The sequence below is a fragment of the Jaculus jaculus genome, chromosome 4 (assembly GCF_020740685.1).
Source record: "Jaculus jaculus isolate mJacJac1 chromosome 4, mJacJac1.mat.Y.cur, whole genome shotgun sequence".
Classification (NCBI taxonomy): Eukaryota; Metazoa; Chordata; class Mammalia; order Rodentia; family Dipodidae; genus Jaculus; species Jaculus jaculus.
Genome location: NC_059105.1, coordinates 87,659,551 through 87,684,740, shown reverse-complemented (window position 1 = coordinate 87,684,740; position 25,190 = coordinate 87,659,551). Strand labels below are relative to the sequence as shown.

At 41.4% G+C, this 25,190-nt stretch overlaps 1 protein-coding gene across 8 annotated transcripts in view; it reads left to right on the top strand.

Moving 5' to 3' along the window:
* Fmnl2 (formin like 2) overlaps positions 1 to 25,190 on the top strand; it is a 323,333-nt gene that overhangs the window by 199,394 nt on the left and 98,749 nt on the right. For all 8 annotated transcript variants that reach the window (XM_045147180.1, XM_045147184.1, XM_045147176.1 and 5 more), the window contains exons 3-4: positions 16,015 to 16,095; positions 23,608 to 23,684. In XM_045147180.1, coding sequence (XP_045003115.1) covers positions 16,015 to 16,095; positions 23,608 to 23,684 — 158 coding nt within the window. The remainder of the gene's footprint in view (positions 1 to 16,014; positions 16,096 to 23,607; positions 23,685 to 25,190) is intronic.

The following is a 25,190-nucleotide window of genomic DNA, read 5'->3' as shown; positions in this document are numbered from 1 at the left end:
GCACTTTAGAGAGATTAGATTATGATCATCAAAGCTTGGCATGGGTCCTAGAACAGAAGGGGAATACCCTGATGTCACTTGGCTGGAGCTGAGTCAGGTCTGTGGCATCAAGATCCACCATTACTCTGACATACTCCATTAGAGTGAGAGTTGACACTTGCTTTTCAACATACCATGTGAGTGTTTTTAATCATTAATAATACAGTTATTTTGGAGGGTTTGAGTGTATAGCTCAGTGTTAAAGAACTTGCCTAGCATATACTGGGCCCTGAAATTGATTTCTAGCGCACATATACACACATACATACACATATACATACATACACATATATTTTACACACACACACATGTCACTTAATTTATGCCCTCACAGATACTGTAGGTACCTGCACAATATTGGGTCCATCAGCCTTCTGTCACGTATGATTAGAGGAGGGCAAAAAAGAAGGACATTAAATCACAAGAGGGACGAGTTGGAAAGAAAGAGTTCAGTGAGAGAGAGAGGGAAAACAAAGGGTAGTGGGAAGGAGATATGATCAATGTGTGTATATATATGAAAATTCTGTGTTTAAATCCTATAAATCTTTCACTTGTTTTCCTATACTAATTCTTTAAAATTAAAAGTAGGCTCTGGAAAAAGATAGCTCAGTAGGTAAGAGGGTTTGTTGCACAAATATGAGAGCCTGAGTTTGATCCCTAGTCTCACATAAAAAGTCAGATGTGGCTTCCCTGCAACCTAACTGCTGAGGGAGACAGAGATTGGAGTATTTCTGGGCTTATTGGTTGTATTAGGTAGGGTTCTCTAGAGGAACAGAACCGATAGAATGAGTTGTTTTAAAAGGGAATTTATTGGATTATTTCACAGCAGTCCAACAATAGCATATTACAGGCCTGAGAGTCAAGGAACCTGGTTGCTGCTCAGTCCAGGAGGCTGGATGCCTCAGCAGTCCCAATCCGGCACTGAAGGCCTGGAGGGGTCCTGGAGAGACGCTGCATTTTAGTCCACGCTGGTCTTTACTCTCCACTAGAAAGCAGCAGGCAGCCAGATGGAAGGGGAGGAGAATACTTTTCTTCCCAGAGTTTGTTTTTGGTAAAGCCTCCTCTCTGAGAGGGGCCACCCACTCTGGGGGATGGGCTCACCCTTGGGGAAGGATTCCTCCTTTAGTTAATCCTTCCTGGAAACAGCCTCAGAGATCCACTTATGAGGAATGTCTGTGGATCCCTAAACAGATCAAGATGACACAAACTTACCCATCACCGGTCAACCATTCTAATTGAAAATCCATGAGAGACCTTATTTCAAGGACATAATGCAGAAGATTGATAGAAGAGGATCTCCCCATAGATATAAATATAGACAGATCCAGTTTGATATGTGTACTGTAATATGCATAGTACATTATATAGGTATATATATGTGTGTGTGTGTATATATTCACACATATATCAACTTTGTACCTAATAGTTTAAAAACCAATTTGATAATCTTTGGTTCTGTCAGTTTCATTGTGAGTTAGCAAATGAATATTTTCTCATTTCCTGTCCCTTTTGTATTAAGCCAGCAACTTAATGCTTTTATTTGGTCCTTGATTTCCCAGAATATAAATCCTAGACTTTACAGTTGCCAGTTTTCAAAGTCAAGATTTAATATAAAATAGATACCTCAAAAAAAGAAAACAGTGAATTTTCTCCGGCTTCCATGTTTGAGTATCACTCTGAAATCAAGCATTTTCACCATCATGTTATGGTAATCAGTGTATTATTTAAGAGACTTTATTATCACTTTTTTTTTTTTTTTTTTTTTTTTGAGGAAGGATCTCATTCTAGCCCAGAGTGGAATTCACTATGTAGTCCCAGGATGGCCTCAAACTCACACTGATCTTCCTACCTCTGCCTCCTAAATGCTGGGATTAAAGGCACGTGCCTATTAATTCTTTTTTTGACTTGTGAGAACCTCTTTCAAGCTGTCTCTTACATCCTTTAAAACACCCCTACTAATTTGTGAGAGCTCATTTTATGATGAAAAAATCATCTCTTGGGTTTAACTTGTATTTTCCTTGCTCTAGCCTTACACAAAACCATTTTGTCAAGGATTTTTCAAAAAATATTTTAAACTTCTTTTAGCTATTTTGAGAAAGGGAAGGAGATAGAGGCAGATAGAGAGACTGGGCATTCCAGGGCCTCCAGCCAACCGTCAATGATGCCCCATTGTGCATCTGGCTTACATGGGTATTGGGGAATTGAACCTGGGTCCTTAGGCTTCTCAGACAAATGCCTTAACTGCTAAGCCATCTCTCCAGCCCAGATTTTACCTCTTATTCTTTTTTTCTCTGGAGACATTAGAAATGGACATGTGAGAATGACATGTGCTGGGAAAGATTGCTTCTCAGTTTATGTCTAGACTTTTTAGACATTTTCATATGTCTAAAACTTAGGAGTTTATACTGATATATCCAAATCAGTTTTTATTTTCATTTTGTTGGTGTGTGTCATAGAGATGCACATGTTCTGTGTGCTTCATGATGGCAGGGGAAAACATGGCATGAGCAGAGGAGGCTGGATATCACTTCCTTGCCAACATTAGGTGGATAATAGCAGGAGGGGAGTAAGGCACACTCTGATCTGCAAAGGGGATGCTGGCTGGCTAACTATAACATCACTGAGCCTGCTTCCAACAACATGCCTCCTCCAGCAAGGCTCCACCTACAAAACGGCCACCAGCTAGATACCAAGCATTCAGAATACATGTGTCTATGGGAGATGTTTGATTAAACCACTATGAGTGTCCTCCTCTATTGCTCTGCATTGCCTTGAGATGGAGTCCCTCACTGAACTTGGATGTTTCTTGTTGGGACGGCTGACCAAGGAGTTCCAGTAATCCACCTGTTTCTGCCCCAGCCCCTTAGTGTTGGCTACAGGCATGCACATTATACCCAGCCTTTTCTCTTAATATTTATTTATTTATTTATTTGAGAGAGAAAGAGAGAGGGAGAATGGGCATGCCAGAGCCTTCAGCCACTGCAAAAGAACTCCAGATGCATTGGCCTGGGGAATCGAACCAAGGTCCTTTGGCTTTGCAGGCAAGCACCTTAACCGCTAAGCCATCTCTCCAGCCCCCACACCCAGCTTTTTACATGGATGCTGGCAATAGAATTCAGGCTCTCAGCCTTTGCACAGTAGATACTGTTATTCATTGAGCCATGCCCCCGTTCCCCCAAATCAGTTTTTACTATTAATAATTTCTTAGATTTGATAATTTTTGCTTTCATTTTACATGGAAATGTATGGTCTTAACATTAATGTAGCTAATACAACACAATACAATACAGTAGTTTCAGAGCAGGCATATAGCTGAGTGGTCCAGGGTTTTCCTAGCATGTGTGAGGCCCTGGGTTCAATTTCCAGCACTATTAAAACAATGTAACCACAATATTAAATAGTTTCAAATTAGCAATACTAGTATTATTACTACCCCAAATACTACTAAGTACAATTAATGAAGTATAAATTTTTATGTTTTTTATCTTTGGAAATTATGTACTTTTATGGCTTAAAATAATAGAAGTTTGTTCCCTTACAAGTCTGGATACCAGACATCTGAGGGTGCTGGCTGGTCCCTGTATTGGGCAGGCTGCTGGTGGTCTTTGGTATTCTTTCCCTGGTAGCTGCATAGGTGGTAATGTCTGCCTCCGTTTCCAACTTCACATGGCCTTTCCTCTTCTCCCTGTGTCAGTATCTTTTTTTTTGTCTCCTAAGAGGACAATAACATATAATATATAATACTGGATTCAAGGCCTATTTGGATAATTTCAGAAGCCGCCATCCTGAGATCCTTTATTACACCTGCAAAGACCCCTTTTCCAGTTGTGATCATATTCACTAGTTTCAGGGTCAGCAGAGGGACATATATTTTAAGAGAGATGCTGTTTGATTCACCAGGGATACCAAGATCTATAATACTACTTATAATAAGCTTTTCACTTACAAAACTCCAGTTTGGATATTGTTGGTCATTGAGGGAACATATGGTGCAGTTACTGACCCAGATGAGGCGGTTTTTGACGTGGACCTTCATGTTTACTCACGGGGAAGGCTGTGTTTTAACCACTGGGACAAAGAGCAGTCACACACCTAGGGCGTTATCTGGGCTGGCTTGAGGAAAGCGTCCTTGCTCTCATTCTATCGACTAGGCCAACGGAGAATGATGAGAAGGCCCAGGGATAAGTCAGAATTTAGTCTCTGCTATGAGAGCAGCATTTGTTCTAGGTTGCATTTGTATTAACCCTTATTTTCACATGTGACCAGAGACTGCAGTTATCCAGAGGATGCCAGAGCCACTGAACAGTGCTGTGTTTTCTTGTGGAGGGAAAAAAGTGATAATTCGGAAAATAAGTGAATGTTTCAGGTTTAAAAACAAAACAAACTTATCTGAGTATTTACTAATTTATTCACTGCATGGGGTGTTATTAGTGTAAATCAGAGAATGCAGAGTGATGAGGGAATGACCTGAGTTTTCCCCAGACAGATACTCCATGTGATACTTTGAGATAAGACTTCAAATACTTCCTGATACTCAGTTGTTTATATTGATTTCTAGCAATGTGCCAGGCAAGAATTGGCCATAAAACATATTTTTACTAAACACTTTTTCAAATGGTGTTTTGGCCTTTTGGTTATCTTTTGCTTGAGATTTTGAAAGGACTGTCTTTCCCCATCTCCCTCCCAACCTCCCCCCCCCCCTTTTCTCAAGGTCTGCAAACCTGAGCAGTGTTACTCACTTCATTGCTATTGAAAACAAGACAGGCTTAGTTTCCTTTCCAAAAGTTGTTTCCCTTCCATTAGGACTCATTCCAGGTCTCTGATTATTTCCTCCTGAACCCTGGAGAAGCCATCAAAGGAGCAGGTGCAGATCTTTGTGTGCTGAACCTCGTAAGATTTTAATGCTGCATCCTGAAAATCCGAGTTTGCGCCTTTCCTCTTCTAGTACTTTTCTTTGTCCTACAGCTTTTGTAGTAGGGGGAAAGATGCTGTCCTTCCCCACAGGGCTAGGGAAGAAGAGAAGTGACCTAAGAAGGAAGAGATCTATTTCTTCTTCCCCCTCCTTCCCTTATTTTTCTCTGAGACAGAGTCTGACTCTGACCCAGGCTAGGGGCAGTCTTCCTGTCGCAGTCTCCCGGGTGCTGGGGTTACAGGGGAATGTCACCACACCTAGGCTGTTATGCCCTTTCAGATGTCCTCTTTGTCACTGAAGCAGGTGCTATGTCAGAAGGGTGTTTTGGCATCTGTGGCTAGAGCGAGATGTCCAAGGTTATTTGATTTGAAGCTTTTTGGCACCCTCTTGCTCAAGTGAACATCATATTTACTGCATTCCTACCTGGAAATACAAATGAATTATCTATTATTCCTTTCTTTAAAACTAGCTAATTGAAGCTGGGTGGAGGAGGGGGAGGGTGCATACCTATATTCTCAGCACTTGGAGGATGGAGGCAGGAGGATCAGGGGTTCAAAGCCATTTTTTGGCTACATAGTAAGTTTGGAGCCAGAGTCTAGGCTACATGTGACCCTGTCTCAAAGGACAAAACAAAACAAAAATGACAAAAAGAAAAGTAATTTCTAGAGTTGGTTATGTGTTTTGAAGTATGCTATATCAGGTAAGTATCCTTTGTAGAGTTGAAGATGCTCTTGTAGGACACAGAACATTATATTATAGTTGAATGGACATGGGTTTGACTTAGATTGACCTCTCAAATTAAATTTTGACTATTGCTTTATTTAATTATTTGTATTTTTGTGGTGCTAGGACCTCATGCAGACTAGGCAATTACTTTACACAGAGTTGAATTCCATCCTCATATTAAATTTTAGAAACTACTCTTTAAGCAAAGGTAAAGTGTTTTAGCTAAGAATTTCTAATCTACATAAATACTACATTACATTGCCTTAACACTTGGACATTAACTTGTAATCATGGCTTAGCAGTTAAGGCACTTGCTTGCAAAGCCTAAGGACCTAGGTTCAATCCTCCAGGTCCCATGTAAGCCAGATACACATGGTGGTGCATACGTCTGGACTTCATTTGCAGTGGCTAGAGGCCCTGGTGTGCCCAATCTCACTCTATAATTATCTCAAATAAATAAATAACAAATCTTAAAAAAAAACAAAAACAAAGCCAAGTGTGTTTTCTGGATGAAGTCCAACAAATACTTGAACTGTGTATTTTTTTTTTTTAAAAGAACACACCATAATGGGTTTGAACAGTGTTTTGGAAAAATTGCCAATGGATGAACTTAGATCACCATATGATTATGCTTTCTTTATCATCTGTCTGATGTGATGTGTTAACACTCACACTGGGAGGAATGACTTATTGATTCAGCGACCATCATCCTTCAGAAAACAGGTAGTCTCTCCCAAATGACCTTGGAGAAACAGACATATCTGTAAAGTCTACTCGGAGGAATTGCACTGGCAGCTTTCAGCTTGTGTTCTGTGCTCCCAGGTATCTGTGGCATCCTTGATGAACTGTCAAAGAAAGAAAGTGCTTTTGGAGGCTTTTTCTGAAGTCATTTATCCTTGCTGTTGAGGCAAGACAACACCATTATAATTTTACCTAAATAGAAGAGTTACAGGGTGAACTGGTTTTTATTTCTAGTGATATTGCAGATACAGTGAGAAGAGGAAAACTGATAAAAACATGCTTCAAGTGTTTAAGAAATAAGAGTGATTCCTTGGTGTGGTGGCACATGCCTTTAATCATGGCACTTGGGAGACAAAGGTAGGAAGATTGTGGTGAGCTCAAGGCCAGCCTGGGACTACATGAGTTCCAAGTCAGCCTGGGCTAGAGTGAGATCCTACCTTGAAAAAACAAAAATAATAAAGTTAAATTTAAAAAGAAATAGATTGTGATATGCAGGAGCATTGAGTACTGACTGTTTACTCACTGTCACCAGGGTAGATACAAGCCATGAACAAGAAGACATCCTTAAGTAAAGTTCTTGGGATATGTGATAATAGGGGATGGAAGGTTTCATTTCCCCACTTTCAAATGAAGAAGCACGACTGTGTGTTCATGGTGCTAGGTATCCATCTCATGGCTAGACAAGTGTTACATGTGCTAGACAAGTATTCTCTTAGCAACCCCCTTCCCTAGATCTTCTCCTTGTATTTTTATGGGAACAGTATTCCCAAGTCATTTTCCAAAATATTCATGAAAGCATAGAACTATATATGTGTACATCTATAGTTTTACACAGTTTGTATCTTTAAACATATTCCTAAGTCTTTGAATGTCAAACACATGCACATTTACTTTGCAAAGAGAAGGATTCCTGAGTAGGAAATACAGTGTAACACCATAATTAAGTTTTACTGTGCAGAATAAATGCTTGGAGAATTTAAGCATATGTAGATTCCTGTGTACTGGATGGGTTGGGTGACGAGGATATGCGCTTTCTTAAGCATGTTTGGTGAAGGCTTTGACAGTTTATAATTCAAGAAATGCACATCTAAAAGAAAGGCAACCTTTGGTTGTTGAGAGAGGAGAGCAAAACATTTGAAGGTTGTCAGAAAACTTCGTTCCAGTGCAAATCTAACATTTCACAACTGGGTCTGGTTCTCAGATCCCCTATTGAGTACCACTGAGTGGCAAGCAGTGCGGTTAGGCTTTTGCATGGGACCACATGAAAGTCATGCAACTTTATTAGAATGGCCTTCTCTTCACCAGGTCAAGCAATTTGATGAAAACACTTTTTAAACTGGAAAAAGCAACGAGTGATGAGTAGGATTTCAATGAGCCTAATTAATAAGACACATTAGAAAATGAGTTATGAAATGTTTTGATCAAGAAAGCCCTGTTGAACTAGAAAGAACTCTTGCTAGTCTAAATAAAGGAAATAATTTGGAAAAGTCTCATCAAAAGTTATTTTCAGTCTGAGAACTGTAATGGAACACTTGGATAGTCACTGACTTAGGAAAATGATTTCATATTCAGAGCTGAAGAATGCTTCAAAGCTCTCCAAGAAACCATGACTGTGGAACAAATCTGGCTTACTGACTTTTCAAGTCTAGTCTCATGCAGAACAGAAAAAAATTACACAGCATTGACCATGTGTTTTTCTGTTGGCTCCAGCTCCTTACTGACTGTTTGCCATCTGCCCTACCCACATTAGCCCATTCTCCGATGGCCACTCTTGTCTGTTCCAGTGTCTTGCACTCTGTGGCACTGTGCTCCTGGAACCCAGCGAAAGCCCTGGAAGTTCTAGCATACTCTGCGCCCCAGCCTTTGCTCTCATGCTCCCTGATCTGGAAAATTTCTGTCTCCTGCCTTGCACACTGTCCCAGGATATGCTGCCTGTCTTTCAAAATTTAATGCAGGCACCACTTTCTCGAGGGAGATGCCTTTGATCATTGCAGTTGGAAAGCGCCTCACCTTTCTTTGAACTTGCAGAGTATCACATACAGGTCTTACCATATTCTGCTTTGTGTTGCAGCTCTGAATGCTTTGTCACAGAGAGGAGATTCAATGCCTTTTCCTTTTTTTAAAAACAGTGTCTTATATAATGTGTTCTGGATGAGTGAAATAATAAAATGATCATTTAAAATTTTTTTAAAAATGTTATTTGTGCTAGTGCCTTGAAGTAGGAAACCTCAACATGATAGCAAAACTTAAAGTGCTCAGAGGCAGGCCATGTTTAGCAGAATGTTTTTTTATCAAATAAGCAGAGAGGCCCTTCTAAATGGTGGTGCAACTGGCACTGGCTTCCCTGGGGAGCAGTTAGACATACTAGGATCCTGTATGAACGGGCCTTCTAGGTCTTAAAGTAGGCAAGGTCTCAGCATATACTCCTCATTTCTCTCAATCACCTTGTTTTCTCTCATCACCCTTGCCACACTTAGGTGAACACCTTCTGGAGGTAGGATTATCTGGCAGCTTTTCTGAAATTTAAAATTATTTGTGGAAATAAGGAATATGCATTCTCTTGGGGACTTTGGAACTTTCCATTCCCTGGAAGAGTCTTAAGTGTATTTCTGTGAATTGTTTTGTATTTGTAGAAGTTGTAAGCCCCGTGAGGACCCCGACTTGTCCTGATTCCCCTCCCTCTCCTTCCAGCATCTGCACACTTGGCATTTCCTTTGCTTTAAGTCATGTCTGTCTATCTGCAATCTTTTTTTTTTTTTTTTTTGTCTTTGGTTTTTTTGAGGCAGGGTCTCACTCTAGCCCAGGCTGACCTGGAATTCACTATGTAGTCTCAGGGTGGCCTCCAGCTCATGGTAATCCTCCTACCTCTGCCTCTGGAGTGCTGGTATTAAAGGTGTGTGCCACCACACCTGGTTCTCTGTCTACAATCTTAATGCAATACTTTATCCTTTTATTTTCTTCTCTGTGTCTGCTTGTATCAGAGTTGCCCATATTAGAGGATGAACCCATTGAGGACATGGACTATTCCCTTACAAACTCTGAAGACCTCTTAGCACTGAGTTACACCTTGTAGATTGCAGCCCAGGAAGGACAAAGGTGCTGGTTAGGATCATGCTCATGTGGAGACTACAGTTTGCTTACCCAGCCTTTGAGAAGAAAGTAAAGTTCTTCAGGGTTTTGCTATCCAACACAAATCAGAGTAGCAAAACATTAATGATGGCATAATGATGGTGACATCTGATTCATCCCCAGGGATCTTTAAGCAGTTTATGTAGCTCTACTATTACAACACTGAAATAGAGCCAGTGACCCTATAATCATCCCAAATAGGGAGACAGACACATAATAAGGATATGGCCAGAGAAGCATGTGTTTATTAGAGTCTGCCTCTGTTTTCAGATTTCTTCCTAAAGTTTCATTAGACTCCAGAATATTAAAGTATAAGATGAACTTGTATGGGATTTTGTTTTGTTTGGGGACTGCTTACCCAAATATGGCTTGTGGTGTGAAAATAATAATATGCTGATTGTAAGTCCAGCTCACACCAAATTAGCTTCAATTACTGTCTCATATAATTATATACAAGGATAATCTAGTGACAAACCTTTGTAACAAAAGGGTTTCAATGAGAAATGTTATTAGATTTTACATAGAGAAGGAGAGTACAGGGTTAGAAATGGTCCCACTGATTCATTGTGAGAAGCTAAGTCTGTCTTTCTGTGTGTCATAGACAAATCTGATGAGTTCCACTTGCTGGGACTAACATAATAAATTTTGCACATCCTTGTCATAACCCCTTCACTTAGTTCTTTTTATGAATGGCCTTGGTTTTCCAGTTCTGGTGATGGTAGACTTGAGCTTTAGTCATTAAGTGGCATAGCGTATCCTTTCCCTTTTCTGCAGAGCAAGTCTTACACGCAGACAATCTCACTTTCCTAGGGACCAGTCAATGAGAAATTATGAGTAATTATGAAGACATTAGGCTGTCATGGAACGGTGAGTCAGAGGCAGATATTCTCACTCTGACATGAGTTTGGCTCATTTATGATTTAAGCCTTGCCACAGACTTGGTGTACATATGCTTTGTCATGGTGTTTGCAGTCTCTTGGGGTATGTTTAAAGTTTAAGAAATTAACTTTGGGGATGGAGAGATGGTTCAGTAATTCCAAGCACTTGTAAAACCTGATGACCTGGGTTTAATACCTCAGTACTCATGTACATCCAGAAGTACCAAGTGGGGCATGTGTCTGGAGTTTGCAGTGTCAGAAGTCCCTGGCACATCCATTCTCCTACTGCTCAAACAAAACAAACTTGACCCTTAAATTATGAAAAATAAAGTGACATAAATGGAATTTAAAAGAAGTTTAATTCTTTGAACAAATCTGAACACATACGCACACACAAAATGAAGAATCAACTGTTTCTATTCTTATCTATTTATTTCAGATAGTGTCTTGCCATGTGGTCCAGGACTGGATTTCTTGATCCTTCTACCTCAGTCTTCCAAGTAGCTGAGATGGCATGTTACCACACCCAGCTTGGTCCACTTAAGTGAACAAACAACTTTAATGATATAAAATTCAAGGTTAGCCTGCTTACTTCAATGTAAAAACAATAAGGATCAGAGAACCAGAAAACCTAATATTGTGTCTTTCATGTGGTATATATGTATACCTATCACATATATTATGAATAGTACATAGATGTCTGAATGACACCCAAGAAGTCATTGAATCTCTCAGCCTCAGTCCTGTGTTTACACAGTGGAGTTAGTTAATGTTAACTTGCCAGTAAAGGGGCTTGAGGGAGCTAAGAGATCAGAAGAATACAGTGAAGTGTCTTTGAAAGACATTTTAATCCTGGAGAAACAAAAGCTGATGAAAGCCCAAGTGAAAGATAGTAAGTGGAGTCCCTTTTAGGACTCAGAACTTTAATGAAGATTCTGTGATTCCTAAGTTTACCCTCGCTCTCTTTGCATGGTGTATGTATAGTGTATGCGCGTGTATGTACAGATGCACAAATGTCCTGTGTGCACACAAGTGGAGGCCAGAGGAACATCTGGATATCTCTTTTGCTCTTTCACATTATTTCCTTGAGACAGAGTCTCTCTCTGAGCCCAGAGTTGTTTTTTTCTGTCAGACTCATTGACCAGAGAGCCTCACTAAGTTTTCTCTCTTCTCCTGTAAGCTGGCATGTGTGGCCACACCTAGATTTTTAATGTGAGCGCTGGGGGTGGAACTCAGGCCCTCTTAGGTCTTTTGCTTGTGCAGCAGGTGCTCTTACTGGCTAAACCATCTCCTGAACCCCTCTTATTTTTTTATTTTTTGAGACAGGTTGCCCAGGCTGGCCCCAAACTCACTATGTAGTGAGGTTGGCTTTAATCTGAGAATCTTCCTACCTCAGCCTCCCATGAGTGCTAGAATTATGGGTGTTATCATACCCGGCTGAACTTTGTATTTTAAAAGCTCTTTCAGGTGACTTTGTCATTTAGATTGGTAACTTGCCACAATTATAAACTTTTTCCTGTGTGTGTGGTGGTGCATGCCTTTAATTCCAGCATGCAGAGGTAGGAGGATTGCCATGAGTTCGAGGCCACCCTGTGAATACAGAGTGAGTTCCAGGTCAGCATGGACTAGAGTGAAACCCTACCTTGGGAAAAACAAAACATAACAACAACAACAAAAAACTTTTCAGCTGGGTGTGGGGTGCATGCCTTTAATCCCAGCACTTGGGAGGCAGAGGTGGAGGTATCACTGAGTTCGAGGCCACTCTGAAAATACATGGTGACTTCCACTTCAGCCTGGGCTAGAAGGAGACCCAACCTTGAAAACTAAATGAACAAACAAACAAAAAAATATTTTCATTTTATTCAGTGTAACCAAGTTGAGGGCTTATTAAATTCAGTTGTTCTTATCACTCTGTTGGACATTTTGTGGTTAAATAGCTATTGAAAATAGCCCAAAAAATACATGTGAGATATGAATTCATTTTAGAAGTGAGGATGGTGGAAAATTGCTGGGCAAGCCAGCTCTGGATTCTAATACAAAATCATAAATTCTACTATTTAGAGAAGAATATTAAATAATAAGGTAAATAACCAATCCAAAGAGTCCTTCAAAATAAAAAGGTTCTGGCAAAATGCTGTAGTTCTCCAATATAGTCCCCTTAAGTGTTTCTGTTGCTTAAATGTGCATTCTGAAGCCAAAATAAAGGTTTGGTGAGTCAGGTGTAAAAATGTATAACTCACATAGGATCTGCAAGAAATGTTGGGTAAATAATCTCAAATTTTAGGAAAACACTTGGGGCTTATGTTCTTCCTCTATAACACTCACTTGACTCCCTGGATATAGACTGAACTTTATTCTGAGTAACTATAATGTGGACCAAATGTGTTTTAAAGCACCAGGCTGCATCTTTTCTGTCTTGGAAGTATATCAGTAAGTTACTTAAATAACTAAAAAATGTGGCTAAAATTTGATGCCAAATAGCGAAAACATCTGAAAAAGTGCTTATTAAATTTAGAGTTTGTTCATAATTCCATATCTTAAGGAAAGAAAACACAAATCCATAGGTTCAGTAGACATGCATATTTGAGGAGGCTTCTCCAAATCACTAATCGAGCAGTCTTTGCTGTTTTAGTAAATACAGTTCCTTTGTTGTGAAAGCACAACCTGGAAGAAAAACAAAGTTGGAAGTCTCCCAGCAAAAGGTCACAGGTTCAGATTTCGTGGCCTGAAGCAAACAGGGCAGCATGTACAGCAGCAAGTCCTTAGGACTTCATGTGGACGTGCATAGATCTACTGCTTACTGCCGAAGGGAACAGAGTTTGGATCATCACTGGCTCTTTAAAACTTTAAATAACTGGAATCATATTGTGAAAATGCATATTTTAAATGGACATTCTGGGGCTGAAGAGATAGCTCAGCAGTTCAAGGTGCTTGCTTAAATGGGCATTCTAATCTCTCTCTGACCTTGGGTTTATTGCCACATACTGTGATGCCCTACCAGTTCTACTTCCCATAGCACACAGCTTTTCTTTTTGGACTGGCTTCACCCCACAGTGCCAGCTTTCCTTGACAGATGCCCTATGGCTTTGACATCTCCCACATACTGGGGCCTCCACTGCAACTTAGGGCTCTTAGCTTCCTGCAGTGGCCTGTCAAGGGAATCCAACCCTGCCTGGCTTCAGCAGCTCTGTGAAAACATGGTGCAATGCTCCATGAGCCCCTGAATGATGCCTGCAAAACCCCACATGGCTGACGCTGCCACATTCTGCTGTCAGCTCAGTGTGAAGAGTGGATCCCTTGAATCTAAGCCGAGGTTGTGTCTGTGCATCTTGTTGCTGAGCCTCCGAGAACACTTTCCGAGGCAGTTGCTTTTGAGCATGGAGCCCATCTGAGGCATTCTTCATTCAGGCATTCTCCTTGCAAAAGAATCTTTTTCTCTTTCTCTTTTGAGGTTGGATCTCACTATAGCCCAGGCTGACCTGGAATTCTCTCTGTATTCTCAGGGTAGTCTTGAACTCACAGTGGTCCACTTATCTTAGCTTCGCAAGTGCTAGGATTAAAGGCATGCATCACTATGCCTGGGAAAAGAATTTTTATTTATAAGCTAGAAACTTCAAGAATTTAAGCCTTGTCCTCAGGTCTTCTTTTCTATTGTCCCAGTACAGAGCACAAGTTGTATTTTTTTTTTTTTTACTATTTATTTATTTGAGAGAGAAAATAGTAAGATGGTAAGAATGGGTACACCAGGGCCTCTAGCCACTGCAAACGAATTCCAGACACATGCATCACCTTGTGCATCTGGCTTATGTGGGTCCTGGGGAATTGAATCTGGGTCTTTTGGCTTTGTAGGCAAGCTCCTTGACTGCTAAGCCATCTCTCCAGCCGAAAGATTTCTTACTAACAATTACAACTGCTTTTTCAGCATACTCTTTGTGGGAAACTTTAAACTTGATCACATTCCTTTCCTTGCTAGTTTGGCAGCAGGAGCACAAGGCAGCTGCATTCAGGAAGTAGTAAGTGATGGATGCTGGTACCCATCTAGCTTCCTCCTTTTTGTACAGGGGCCCCAGCCCTTGGAATGACACCACGTACTGTCAAGGTGGACCTTTTCACCTCAACAAAATCTGGAGAATATGGAGGAAGTGATTTGTTTCCATGATGATGCAAAGCCTGTCAGTTTGACAACTGAGCTGAAAAATCACACTAGTAAAACATCTTTTAGATTGTAGGCAGAAAAGAATATAATAAAAATCATCTTTGGGGCTGGGGAAATAGCTTAGCAGTTAAGCCTCTTGCGTGTGAAGCCTGAGGATCTAGGTTCGATTTCCCAGGACCCATGTAAGTCAGATGCACAAGGTGGTGCATGCGTCTGAAGTTTGTTTGCAGTGGCTAGAGGCCCTGGTGTACCCACACTCTTTCTGTGTCTGCCTTTTTCTCTCAAATAGATAAATAAAATATTTGAAAGAAATCAGGGACTGGAGAGATGGCTTAGCGGTCAAGGCACTTGCCTGCAAAGCCAAAGGGCCGTGGTTCGATTCCCCAGGATCCACATAACCCAGATTGCACAAGGGGGCACATGCGTCTGGAGTTCGTTTGCAGTGGCTGGAGGCCCTGGCGCACCCATTCTCTCTCTCGCTCTCTCTCTACCTCTTTCTCTCTCTCAACTAAATAAATGAAAATTTAAAAAAATAAAAATTGTTTAAAAGAAAGAAATCATCCGTAATTGATGAGAAATCATTTTCTTTTAGAGCTGATTTTTTTTTATATGTGAAATATAACACACATTAAGAAAAGGTTGCAGAACCCAACAGACAGCCTTAAGGGTTATAAAGCCATGGCACATTGCCAAATTCCCAAGAATACTTTGAACTTCCCTTTCTGATTATCACCCTTCCCCACCTCAGTCCTCCAACTTTGGCTTTGATGCTAAGCATCTTCAAGCACACGTGCCCATACCCACACCCACTATAAAACTCTATGTATATACACGTGGAATAGTTTAGGATCTTCTAATTTGGAGCTGTTTTAGGGACCCAATGGGGCTAACAGTACTTGTATGTGTGTACAGCCCACATATGATTACTTACCCCATTGTTACAGCAGTGAATCCACTACTCATTTTTAAAACAAATTAGTAGTATCCAGACCCAAGTCTGGCTGTTTTAAAAGATAAATAAGTACTTGAAAGGGAAAGGTTTTCTAACATTGAAGATACCCCAGAGAATTTGGTCAACAGAAGATTTGTTATAAAAGAGGAGCTGAACCAGGTTGAGCAAAGCTCCTCTCCAGTGGGAGCTGCAGGACCTTCAGAGAAAGCAGTCCACACTCTAGAACTCAAATCTGCTTGTACCACTGACTGTCTAACTAAGGGAAGTAATGAATTCCTCTCAGCCTCATTTCCTCCTGTGCAAGGAGACAATCACATCATGCATAAAGACAGATAGCAATCAGCCCATGATGGTTGTTTGCAGAGCCACATTCTTGCTGGGGATGCATTTTGGCAGTGGATCAGTGACATGAATGTGCTTTATGTGGGGGCCTGTGTCCTACCTCTCCTTCACATGCTGTTGACTTTTGTGCTTCCTGCAGGAGCGCTTCCAGGTGAAGAACCCTCCCCATACCTACATTCAGAAGCTCAAAGGCTATCTGGATCCAGCTGTGACCAGGAAGGTAAGACACACTTGTTTCATTCTTGGTTTGGCTTCCTCATTAGTGGCAGAATCCTCCCTCAGTGGAAGACACTTTTTTCCTTTGCATTGGTCTTTGCCAGCTCCAGGGAAACAAGCTTTAGACCATCATCATGAGAAGACAAAGAAAAGAGTCACCCTTTGCACTGCAGAAAGTGTTGAAAAGAGCTTTTCTAGAGAATTTTGTATCTCTAATGGTTATTCACGCACTTACTGCTATTTCCAATTGCACAGGACGCTGAGTCCAGTCCAGAAGCAGTTAGGCCCTTAGCCCAGCAGACCTTACAAAGCAACTACTCATCTTTCATGCCTTAGTGCACTGCCAGAGACCTTGAGGGTTCCTGGGCTTTGTCTTCCCAGCTGTGTGCTCTCATCCTGTGTTGACACTTCAGGCAGCTTCCACGACTCCGGCCCTTGTCCCCGGTTCCAAGAAGGTAAAGAGAGAATAGCGGATGCCACCGTCATCTGTCTGTCCTCTTATAAACAAGCCCTGCTTTGTTCTGCTGGACAATTGGTTTAAGCTGATGACTGCAGTCCAGCATGTAGCCTGGCACAGCTCTGTAGGCCGGAGCAGTTCTTGCCAACAATAGGTGAAGGCTGTCTTCACTAGATAGCACTTGTTTTTCCCTTGACCTTCTTCAACTCCTGTTTTTAAGGCTTCAGTGAAAATGTCTTAAGCTCTCTCTTCCCTCTCTTTCCCTCTCCCTCACTTTCTCCCTCTCCCTTCTGCTTTCCCTTCCTAACTTTTGCTATAAACCTCCTTTATCTACATGACAAACAAAACAAGTCAAGTAAAGGAAACTGGCTATTTATATTTTTGGAAGCTTCCTGCATCTTTGACCCATGGCTAACATTGTAAGTTAGGGGAGGAGGGTTTAGAATTTTAAGGTGTTTATGAAAATGAGTTTCTCTGTTTACTGCATGCCATATAAGTCTTGAACGTGACATAGCTTCTCTTATCTTCTGTGCATGTCCCTGTTAACATTTCTCTCCCTCAGAAATATGACACATACACTAGATATATATATTTGTTTTGGTTTTTTCGAGGTAGGGTCTTGTTGGAGCCAAAGCTGACCTGGAATTCTCTATGTAGTTTCAGGGTGGCCTTGATCTCTTTCTATCTCTGCCTCCCGAGTGCTGGGATTAAAGATGTGTGCCACCATGCCCGGCTGACATATTTTTTTTAAAGTCTGTATTCAGGCTTCCCAAATGAGATAGTTGCTTAATTCATGTTAGCTTCTCTCATTCATTTTCTCCCTTAGGATAGAGCAGCCTTCTTTTCAGAGGATGGGGAAGGCTGTGAAGGAAAACACACAACATATAATAAATGCAAACCCATAAAAAAAGCAAGTGTTTTCCATACACACTTTCTTTGTACCAGGGCAACCAGAGTCTGTTACAGTAGATAGAGCTTGAAGGTTTGTAACAATTCACAGGCTTGTGATGATGGCTGAAGACACCAACTGTAGCACTGGTCACAGCTGTGCTGAGCTGAGTAGGACCAAAGTGCCAGAAGTGTACACAAGACAGCTCTCCCCTCATGCAGAGTATATTCCATTCCAGAAACAGAAACAGAGCATAAAGTACACACTGTCAGAAATGGTTGCTTAGGCTCTGGGCCCTATACCTCCAGAAGCAACCAAAGAATTTTTCATGAAGTGTTATGCTCCCCTATGAATTGTTTAAAAAGATGAGGTCATAGAGGTGGTCCTGTGGACCTTCGCTCCTAACATCTCTTCCCTGACCCACATGTCCACTGAATGGCCTTGTTTAGTCTATGCTTCATCTCTCCAGCTCTATCATTCAGCTCAGGAGAAATGGATTAGCCACCCCTGCTGTACTAAGGTTTCTGTCAGGGGTTGGCAGTAGGAAAGGATCTGTTCTGTGCTATATAATTATAATGCTTAAGCCCCAGATAAAAAGGAGATTTGTTTGGAATAAGGCATGGCTTGCAGTTAGAATGAGCTTCAAGTTCTCAGCTGTGGTATATAGCATTGGAGAGAGTTCAATTCAGGGCTTTAAATTTTAGCCAGACTGTCTAGGCTGAGCAGTCTTCCTTTAACTGCAGCCAGGATCCTCAGATACTTTGGTCATTAGCCTTTTGTTCAAACTGAATAGAAGATACTTAATTTGCACCTCCCCCCTTTAAAAAATCTTAAATGTATTCTGTTCAGACTGTCTTCTAAATAGCTTTAAATGAAACCCTCTAGGGCAGTGAAGGAAGTGCCTAAATTAGATATCTATGAGACCAGAAGTCTGCACAACAGTCTCCTCATTTAAACCAGGCATTACTAGCTTATGCTTCGAAGGAGGTCATGTTCATGTCTGGCATGGAAACAATGCTGCGGACCACAAAGAAAGGAGTCTGGTCCTTGGCTGGTTCTGTGCTTGTGAGGTGAAATCTACTGTGTGACTCCCCGTGCACTCAGCTGTCTCTTTGGGCCATTGCTGGCCCTTAGAATCAGGTAGGAAAGTGAGAACATACACACTGATTGGTAGTGGAGCCTACCTGGTTACTTAGTGCTGGTCCCCTTGGTGAGCATGGTTTCTCTCTAAAGTGTTTTTCAGCCTTACAGAGGTGTTTTAGAAGTGTATAGTGTTAACCCTTACTGTGTGTGTATTAGAGAACTAGATGCCAAGCTTTTTAAACTCTGGCTGAAAATTGACCTGCTTTCCAGAGAATGTTACCCAGGGTGAAGTAAGTTTAGTTCACCTCAGTGTCAGGAACTTGTAGAAGGCTAGTGAATGGTGGTTGCTGCCACTGTTACTATTAGCTCAGTGTTGTGATTTGGTTACCTTGTTAGGGGAATACCTGTCATCTACCCATCATCATTTATCAATAATTTTCCTTTAAAAATGTTTAAAATTTATTAATGAGGGAGAAAATGAAAGAATGAATATGGGCGCATCAGGGCCTCTAGTCACTGCAAGCCAACTGCAAACCAACTCCAGACACATGTGCCGCTTTGTACATCTGGCTTTATATAAGTATTGGGGAATCAAACCTGGGTCCTTAGGCTTTGCAGGCCAACGCCTTAACCACTAAGCCATCTCTCCAGCCCTCTAGCAGTCATTTTCTGTTAGTCATTATCTATATGCATCATTATCTATTACTATATACTATATCTATCATCTATCAATAGATCATATCTATCTTCTATTAATCATTATGCATAATTATCTATATCAATCTATCATCTGTCTTTCAGCTCATCCTCTTTCATACTATATCAGTCCTATATTGGCACTCTTAGATGATGACATGTGAGGGATGACAAGTTTGCAAATAACCTGTCTGAAGTATCTCCAGCTTGAAGTTGCTTCGTGTAGGCCACCAGAGCAGCAGCCTGAGACAGGCTTGGACATGGGAACAGCTGCTGAAGACCACCAGCACACCTGGAGATGGCTGCCTTGGCTGTGGCCATACATCCTATCTTCCTGTTAGTAAATGCAGAATGGAACATGTTTTTACCTTTCTCTTCCTTTCTGTGTCCCAGCTGTAGAATTGTCTATCTACCCATTGACTCCTTGCTATTCCATTCCCAATTTTTATTTTCAAGATTAAAAAAAAAAAAACAAAAAGAGCAAGAGTAACCTTGAGCCACCCCTCTTGCCCTGCTTTCCTTTCGTGCCCAACACCCTCATTGTTGGGAAGCAATACAGGATGTCCTTCCAAACCATCTCTGACCTTGCTACTTCTTAGGTCTCTGGACAACAGAGCAGAGAGCCTTTCTCTCCATTTTTTTTTTTTTTTTTAGTACGTTGGGGATAATTTTGATTCCTTTATCCCATCATATATAAAGACCCAAGAAGGTCTTTGGGAATGGCAGTTATGGAGATACTTCAGAAAGCAAAGGGCTTTCAAAAAGGGAAAAGAATGCAAAAAGGACCCTGTCTGGCCACAGCAAGGCTCCAGGTCTCCTTTGGGCCGCTGGCTCCTATGCATGTGACACAGCTCATGCAACCCCACATTCTGAAATTCTCATTTCTATCCTCCTATTCTTCCTTCCTGTTCTTGTGGGTCATTACCCTGAAGCCATGAAATCAATTGTCAGTGGTCTAGAGGCAGCCATTATACTTGATGGCAACCTGGAAGGGTCCTTTATATGCTAGGTTGGAATTGCAAAGCCTTTTTCGGTAAGCAGAGCAGCATGAACTGCTAAGGTCGTTGTGCAGATAGCCTGGACTTTTTTTTTTTAAGAAGACATTGCACATCCTTCTTATAGAGTGGTTTGAGACTATAGTTCACTCTAAGTAAATGTTTCCATTGGAAAGTGTCTTCTAGCAAACTGATAGGAAAAGCAGCCCAAGCAGCCCTATAGTATCTTGGTGATTGCTTACATTCAAGAGGATAGCAAAATGTATACCATTCATTACCAGAGCAGGACTCATTGAGGAAAGAAGACCTGGGGGAGTCCTGAAAAAACATATGAGACCTTTATAGGCAAGAGAGTGGGAAAGACATTTTGAGTGTGTACGTATATGTGCATGTGCGTCCACACATGCCCCCACACAAATTAACCCATCCTCTACATGGCCAACCTTCTAGGTAAGTTACGGGAGTTAACTCTGCATGTTTGTTTTTGGAGCATGTTGAGCAAAACTGTCTCAAGACTGTCCTTAGAAATGCTTCCTTGCACTACTGGCCATCAGAATGTATTTGTATCCCCTGAGAACAGCTCACTGTGTCTAAATTGTTTATGAAAAAAAAAATACCATAGTTTATGCTGACTAATAGACTTCCTGCTGGAAGTATGGAACTTTTGCCTGAGTGAGTCAATATGTGCTAGTGAGGCCAGCCCTATGAAAAACCTGGCTACCGAGTCTTTTTAGCTGCATATATGTTATCCACTGTGACTCCTTGGAAACGTGCACCAGTACTTCCTCTCATGTTCCTTTTCTTTTTCCCTCCCTCCCACCCTCCCTCCCTCCCTCCCTCCCTCCCTCCCTCCCTCCCTCCCTCCCTTCCTTCCTTTCTTTCGAGGTAGGGTTTCACTCTAGCCCAAGCTGACCTGAAATTCACTCTTTAGTTTCAGGCTGGTCTTGAATTCATGGCAATCCTCCTACCTCTGCCTCCCAAGTGTTGGGATTAAAGGTGTGTGCCACCATGCCCAGCTTCTTTTCTCTTTATTGATAGTGCTGTAATACATCTTTGCCATGAGCATGATTTGTTTTGAGTTTCATAAGTCTTTCTAGAGAATCATTGAGACTGGAGGTGATTTTGGCCCATAGGTTTGTTGGCAAATATTAGTGTATGTAAGAGATGGAGAAAATATTACTTGAATTAAGTGATTGTTGTAATTTTCTCTTTTAAGCAACTTTAAATTATATATGTTTGAAAAAGAGAGAGAGAGTGTGTGTGTGTGAGTGAGTGGGCATGCAAGAGCCTCTTGCCATTGAAAATGAACTTCAGACATGTGTGCTATTTTGTGTATATGGCTTTACATGGGTACTGTGGTGTCAAACCCAGGCCATCAGACTTTGCAAGCAAGTGCTATTAACTGTTAAGCCACCTCTCCAACCCATAAGCTAATTTTTATAACAGAGATTTGTATACTTAAGAAAAGGATAAAAGCACACTTTAGATGTAAAGATGTTTTCATATTGTGAAAAAGTTACTATGAGTGAATGGCACTTGTAGTGTGTTGCATTCAGGTTTGCATTGCTGGTAGAAATCATCCAACCTAGAGCAGTTTATGGGAAAAAAAAGAGAATTACTTTGGCTTGCAGGCTCGAGGGGGAAGCTCCACGATGGCAGGGGAAAACGACAGCATGAGCAGAGGGTGGACATCACCTCCTGGCCAACATAAGGTGGACAACAGGAACAGGATAGTGTGCCAAATACTGGCAAGGGGAAACTGGCAATAACACCCACAAGCCCATCTCCAACAGTACACTCCCTCCAGGAGGCATTAATTTCCAAGTCTCCATCAGCGGGGAACCTAGCATCCAGAACACCTAAGTTTATGGTGGTGGTGGTGGGGGGAACACCTGAATCAAACCACCACATTCCACCCCTGGCCCCCATGAACTGATAACCATACATGATATAAAATGCATTCATCCAACTTGAAAATTCCCCATAGTTTTTAATCATTTCCAATGATGTTCATACATGCCCATAGTCCAAGATCTTTTAACAGCTATAATACCAAAAAACAACCTCAAAAAACATTCACACTGCAAAAGACGGCATTGGGCTTAGCAAAGAAATACTCAGGCAATACATGACTTAAACAGAGCAAACACCAAATTCTGTAACTCCAAGTCCAACAACTCTAGCCAGTGACAAATCTCCAAGTCCAATAATTTTAACCAGCAATAAGTCTCTGGCATTCCAATTTCATCCCTCCAACTAGGCCACTCACAGTCCTGAAAACTTCATCTGGGACTAACAACTTTCCTCAATAGCCATCTCATGGTTCTGGCGTCTCCATTCCAATCCACAGTTCATCCTCATGGCTCCACTGGGTCTCCCCATGTGGGTTTCACACTGCCTATGGCCTTTCCAAAGCGCAAGGCCGTGTTGCAAGCTCAATGACCCTCTATTTCTTATACTCCACTATACCAGGTAGGGTGCCAATTTATTAATCTAGGGGAGGAATAAAGCCGACTTTGAAGAACAGGACACTCCTTGAGCACTCAAGCCCCTTCAGAAGAATTTACATTCTTCCTGTTGCCCCGGTGCAGATCAGCTAGCCAATCTCAAAGGTTGTAATCTCTCAATTGCAGCTGAACGGGCAGCAGTTCACCCAAAGATTTTTTTTTTTTCTGGGTCATATCCTGCTCAGACCAGGTCATTTCTACACAAAGCAACCCTGTACAACGTCTCAGGGCATAACAGCAAGCTTCTTGCACAAACTGCTAGCCCAGGCCAAGTAAAGCTCTTTCTCACCTTCATAAGCCAAACCTCATAGTTCATAGTTCTTACTACATTCAGGTCTTTCAACTCTGACCAGAATAGTCCATCAAGCTGTACTTACAGCACTGCAAGGTGTCTCTTAGGCCAAGGTTTCAAATCCTTCCACATTCCTCTTGAAAATCAGCTCTAAAAGGCCAAAGCCACACAGTCAGGTATCTAGCACCAATCCCACTCCTTGGTACCATTTTACTGTTGCAGTCAGGTTCGCATTGTTGGTAGAAATCACCCAACCAAGAGCAGTGTGTGGGGGAAAAAAAGGTTTATTTTGGCTTACAGGCTTGAGGGGAGGCTTCATGGAGACGGGGAAATGACAGCATGAGTAGAGGGTGGACATCACCTCCTGGCCCACATAAGGTGGACAACAGGAACAGGAGAGTGTGCCAAACACTGGCAAGGGGAAACTGGCTATAACACCCATAAGCCCATCCCCAACAATACATTGCCTTTGGGAGTTGTTAATTCCCAAGTCACCATCAGCTGGGAACCTAGCATCCAGAAGGCCTAAGTTTATGGGGGACACCTGAGTCAAACCACTACATAGTGTATGCTAAAGTGTATTTTGTTGAATTACAGAAATTCAGAAGGCGTGTCCAAGAATCTACACAAATGCTAAGAGAACTGGAAATTTCTTTAAGGACTAACCATATTGGGTGAGTATGCCCCTTTAACATACTAATTCTAACATTTTTGGACATGTTGGGAAGTGGCTGAGTCATATCTAAAGAATTAAGCTTCTGTATGTTCTGTATTGACTAAAAATGAAAATAACAAGATTGAGATGAGTGGAGTCTTACTTTAGTCACTGGCAGTACGTTCAGCAGAGGCAGGGCAGATAGGCCTTGATTTCGAGTATGTATAAATAATTCTGTATTTCTTTGCCGTGACTACACCAAATATGTTCATGGTAGGTGTTTGGCTTCCAGTGTGTGTGTGACAATTGTCTGGCAGCTCAGGCACCCTTAGGAGTAGATTTGGACTCTCATTCTAGGATATCTCAAGGTGTCCACTCACCTACTGCTGCACTCGCCTTACTTGAAGCTGCTTCATTCTCCTCCCTGACCTCCTTCCAGCCAGCAGGAGTGGACACCGGAGTGATGTCACCTGACCTGTCTCATGTGTTTCATCTCTACCTGTTATACTCTTAATGCCATGAACTAATTTACACTGGGGAAATGAAGCTCAAGGACTGTCTGCATGTTTGGGAGCTCTTTCATGAAACAATATGGTTGTTTTGCTGCAGAGAAGTACAGTTGATTACTTTCACCTTTATTCCTAGGATGGCACCTTATATTAAAGTGATTTATCTCCAAGGCAAAATACTCAATATCTTAATTATCCTCTTAATTCTGCCCAGCTTACCTATCTAGCTATGTAGCTGCAGCTCTGGTTAGTCTTGAACTCACTGCATAGATGGCTTCAAACTTGTGGCACTCCCCCTGCCTCGTTACCCTGAATGCTCCCAGCCAAAGTACCTGTTCAACATTGGACAAGTTACTTAAGTTCTCTGGGTTTTGTCTATGTTGGTTGACATTGACTGTGGATTGTTGGTTTCTACATATTTTAGAATTTTTCCTCTGTCATGTTTTTAGGTCCATTGAAAATGGAATTATATATGACTGTTGTAGTTTATTTGTATTATACATTCTGCCTGGAAATAGATGTATGACATAGGTAACAGTTTACTGATTTTTATGTTTTAAACTATGATTGATAAAAGCTGTTCAAATGGTTAGTGCAGTTTCTTCAGAACAACCTTTTTGGAAGTGTGGAAATGATAGGGTGATGGGTGGGTGAGAGAGCATGAGCGAGAGCCCATTTCTTAAAGGATACCTCAGCTGGTTTGTCACCTTGAGAATAGAGTCTTCAGAAAATAAGTGCTTCCAACTTTTGTTCCCAAAATGGGCTATAGATAAAGGAACCATAGAATTATGATTTCAGAATTGGAAGAAATATTAAGGATAGTCTAATCCCTTATTTTACAGATGAAAAGAACTAAAGACCAGGGAAGACAGTCCACAGCTAATAGGCTATGTGCTTTGCTTGAAATACTTTGTTCTTTTTTCTGAATTGCATAGCATAGCAGCCCTTTTTCTGAAGTGGATTAGTTTGATTGGGCTCTGGGATCAAAGGTGTGATGCTTGTCTTCTGACGGTGAA